Raw genomic sequence first — 4,095 nt, forward strand, 5'->3', positions numbered from 1 at the left:
GCAGTTTCCAGGCTCTCGGCCTCACATAGAAAGGTGCTGGCTCGGGTAGTAAATGGCCATCAGCTGTGAGCAGATGGCCATTGGCTGTGGCTAGTTGGCCGTCAGCTGTAACCCGTAAACCATTGGCCACTAATATAACTGCTGTGGCTACGCTAGCAAAAGAAAACGGGACTAGCAAGAAGATGGTGGCTGAGTTAGCAAGAATGGATTGCAGAGAGGCGGATGTTGCCAGCGAGAATATAGTGATATGACGCCCCTACTTATGGCTCCGTGGGTGTTCCTTTTAGGCCTCACCATATCCTGCGTTCTTATGTGGGGAGTTGGAGCTGAGACCCCACCGGACGCCCCGCACGACAATGTATCTGTCAAATATTACTATACCTAATTTCCTTTATTACTCGTTTATTTCATTCCATAGGTTTTGACTTAGGCTATGAGTAAATGAAAACAATCTGGGTTGTTGCCTCACTTTCCACATGTTTCCACTTGAACTTCTATTCTTCATGTGTTTTCAAAGTTAGGTTCTTGTCTTTTTAAAGGAGGAAGACACTGGCACTCAGATATTAAGACAATGGAGTCCATTACAATTGACGCTTTTGAAGTAAACAGAAATAGTCAGAGATATAGAGGGAAAAGTGATAGTTGCGAGAAGGGAGAGGGCTGGGGGTAAGGGAGAAGGGGAAGGGATCAGACAGTATAAATTGGTAACTACAATATTGCCAAGAGGAAATGAAAGACAGGTTGGGAATATAATCAACAATGTTGTAAAGATTTTGTAAGGTGTCAGATGAGCACTTGTCTTATTAGGGAGACCACGTCATGGATGGTTTAGATGCTTGACCACTGCACTGTACACCTGAAGCTGAAGCTGAATAATATTGTAAGTATAATTATATATATATATGTGTATATATATATATATATATATATATATATATATAGTCACGAGATGTGGAATACACATAGAGAATAGAGTCAATGGAATTGTAATGGATATATACAATGTCAGAGGGCCAATAGATTGGGGAAGAGAGGTTATCACTTTGTGAGGGGTGAATAGTATAACTATTGAATTGTTTTTTACACTTGAAACAAATAAAAAAAAATTGATGGTTTTGCATGTATTGAAGTTGCCTCGACCAGGTAACTAACAGAAGGATCAAGGCATAGTACAATCTTTGATAAAGTTTCACACTGAATCTTCATGTCAATTCAATGAGATTGACTGAACTTTAAAGCAGATCAAAATATTGATATTGTATGCATTCTGTATGTTGCTATGCATAGAAGTAGGAATGCAAATATTACTATAATAAATTATTATAGAAAATAAGGCTATAAAATACCACATACTATAAATCCCATTTATGTAAACATAAAATTTTATGAATAAGAAACCACTTTAGAAGGATAGAAATAACTGAGGTAAGGATGAAATACTTTGACTTTATCCTTTGTTTTCATGTCTACATTATTTGGATTTCATTCAGGAGGCAGAGTTAATGTTTTAACCAGCACCAAAAAGAAACCCCACTGGGGAGAAAAACTGCTCTTCACACCCAAGCTATGACCCAACTGTGGAAAACAGAAATCTGGTAGGGAAGGGACAGTAGGACGACATTCCACATCTCCTTGGGATGCACTCTTAGGGCATCCACCCTGAAGTTCTTCCAAAGGACAGTGTTTCCTCAGAGTGAACCCTCAGAACCATCTGCTTCAGAGATAATCGGTCCCAGGTCTCATGAAGGAGCATCTCTGGTGGTAGAGCTGCGATCTGCATGTTTAACAAGCTCCCCAGGTGATTCTGCTGAACACTAAAATTGAGGGATCACTGCCCTAGGGCATCTGTCTTGGTGGGAGTGAGAAATACACTGAGCAATTACTACATGTTTAATACATGTCTCTTACCTAGAGTTTGGTGTCCTGATCCTTGGGTCCTTTCCCTAGAGGGAGAGTGGAGTCTTCACATCTCCATTTCTGAAGCTGGTGAAATGACATGAGTAAGCTCCAGGCTCTTGGCTTTCTCTCTAATATCAGTTAGAGGTTCAGGATCACAGAACTTACAGGATAAATCTGGCATCTGGGTGTCTACAGAGAAACTGAGAAACCAGTTCCCATTCCCGGATGCTAGATGACTGCAGCATAAGATTCAGAGAAGAACTAGACATCCTTCTTCAGGAACAGGTGTGTGTGTGTGTGTGTGTGTGGGTGTGTGTGTGTACACCAGAGCTCATCACTTCTCTGTGCTATTGCTGAAATCACCTGTCATTACAAGTTCCTAAGGACAGGGACACTGCAATCACCACTGTCCAATGACTATCACACTTTAACCCCGAGCCTTGGGGAGATGAGGAATAAGCCAGCTGGCTGCTCGGTGACGTCCTGCCTGTAATCCCTAGAATATCCCATACCCTCATCAAATGCATCAAGCCTTGGGCTCAGGCAACATTACTAACTCAGTTGTGTTTGCCTGAGCTCCACTGATCCCAACACACTGAGTTTCTACACTAGAGATTTTACGCTATTTATTCAATGGAAACAATCTTACCTCAGATAGGACATCTCCTAAACTCAACGGTTGTCAATTGTGCTTAATTCACTGTCCTTTTATCCCCAGCAGACACACGGCTGCATGAGGCCTGAGAACCAGAGCAGCGTGTCCCACTTCCTCCTGCGGGGGCTCCCCATCAGGCCCGTGCAGCAGGGTGTGTTCTTCGTCCTGTTCCTGGGCATGTACCTGACCACAGTGCTGGGGAACCTGCTCCTCATCCTGCTCATCAGGCTGGACGCTCGCCTGCACACGCCCATGTACTTCTTCCTCAGCCACTTGGCCTTCTCTGACATCTGTTTCTCATCTGTCACCGTCCCTAGGATGCTCATGGACATGCAGACTCAGGACCAATCCATCCCCTATGCAGGGTGTGTAACACAGATGTATTTTTTTATTTTTTTTACTGATTTGGACAATTTCCTTCTCACCTCAATGGCATATGATCGGTACGTTGCCATCTGTCACCCCCTCCACTACATGACCATCATGGGAGAGGAACTATGTATCTTACTGGTAACCGGGTCCTGGCTCCTCTCTTGTGCCAATGCCCTGTGCCACACCCTTCTCCTGGCCCAGCTGTCCTTTTGTGAGGACAGCACCATCCCCCATTTCTTCTGTGACCTTGGTGCCCTGCTCAAGTTGTCCTGCTCTGACACCTCCCTCAACGAGCTGGTCATTTTCACAGTAGGAGTGGCCGTTATTACTCTCCCACTGATATGCATCTTGATCTCTTATGGCCGCATTGGGGCCACCATCCTGAAGGTTCCATCTACCAAGGGCATCTGCAAAGCCTTGTCCACCTGTGGCTCCCACCTCACTGTGGTGTCCCTGTACTATGGGACAATTATTTGGCTCTATTTTTTACCCTCATCCAACACCTCCAGTGATAACAACATAATTGCTTCTGTGATGTACACAGTGGTCACTCCAATGCTGAACCCTTTCATTTATAGCCTGAGGAACAGAGACATTCAGGGGGCCCTGGAGAAACTCATCAACAGAGTAAATGTCTTGTTTCAATGACGATCGCTCATCTTTATGACAGACGCGTTTATCACCAGACGCTAGCCTCTTAATTTTGACACCAGCATGGAATAAGTTCTCAGTGATATTTGATAACTTGAATTATATTCTGTTACAATCATTCTCTTTTCTCCTTGCTATTGTTTAGTATAAATTATGAATTCTGAAATGATATTATAGATTATTGCTCTTGTCTATTAGTATACAAAACTACATAGTTAGTGCAATTTATGTTTCTCCTTTTTCCTGGGAATTGATTATACCTTTTCAAAAAGAAGTTTATTGGGGTAAAATTGACATATAAACACTGTATATATTTAAAGTGTAATACCACTTGATGTTTTGATATGTATACGTGGGGAAATGATCACCACCATCAAGCTAATTAATAATATATCAATCACCTCCACATAGATACCATTTTATAATACTGTGTGTGTGCATGTGGTGAGAAAAGTTCCATTAAGATCCACCCTCTTAGCAAATATCAAGTGTACAGCACAGTACTGTTAACTACAGTC

At 42.5% G+C, this 4,095-nt stretch overlaps 1 protein-coding gene across 1 annotated transcript; it reads left to right on the forward strand.

Annotated features, from left to right (window-relative positions):
• Positions 1-2,632: 2,632 nt before the first annotated feature.
• LOC308505322 (olfactory receptor 1J4-like) lies at positions 2,633-3,574 on the forward strand (the record flags this gene model as incomplete). Its single annotated transcript, XM_081067351.1, has 1 exon — positions 2,633-3,574. The coding sequence occupies one exon, from the start codon at positions 2,633-2,635 to the stop codon at positions 3,572-3,574; it is 942 nt and encodes a 313-aa protein (XP_080923477.1).
• Positions 3,575-4,095: the final 521 nt, after the last annotated feature.

The sequence above is a fragment of the Rhinolophus hipposideros genome (assembly GCF_964194185.1).
Source record: "Rhinolophus hipposideros genome assembly, chromosome: 11".
Taxonomy (NCBI): Eukaryota; Metazoa; Chordata; class Mammalia; order Chiroptera; family Rhinolophidae; genus Rhinolophus; species Rhinolophus hipposideros.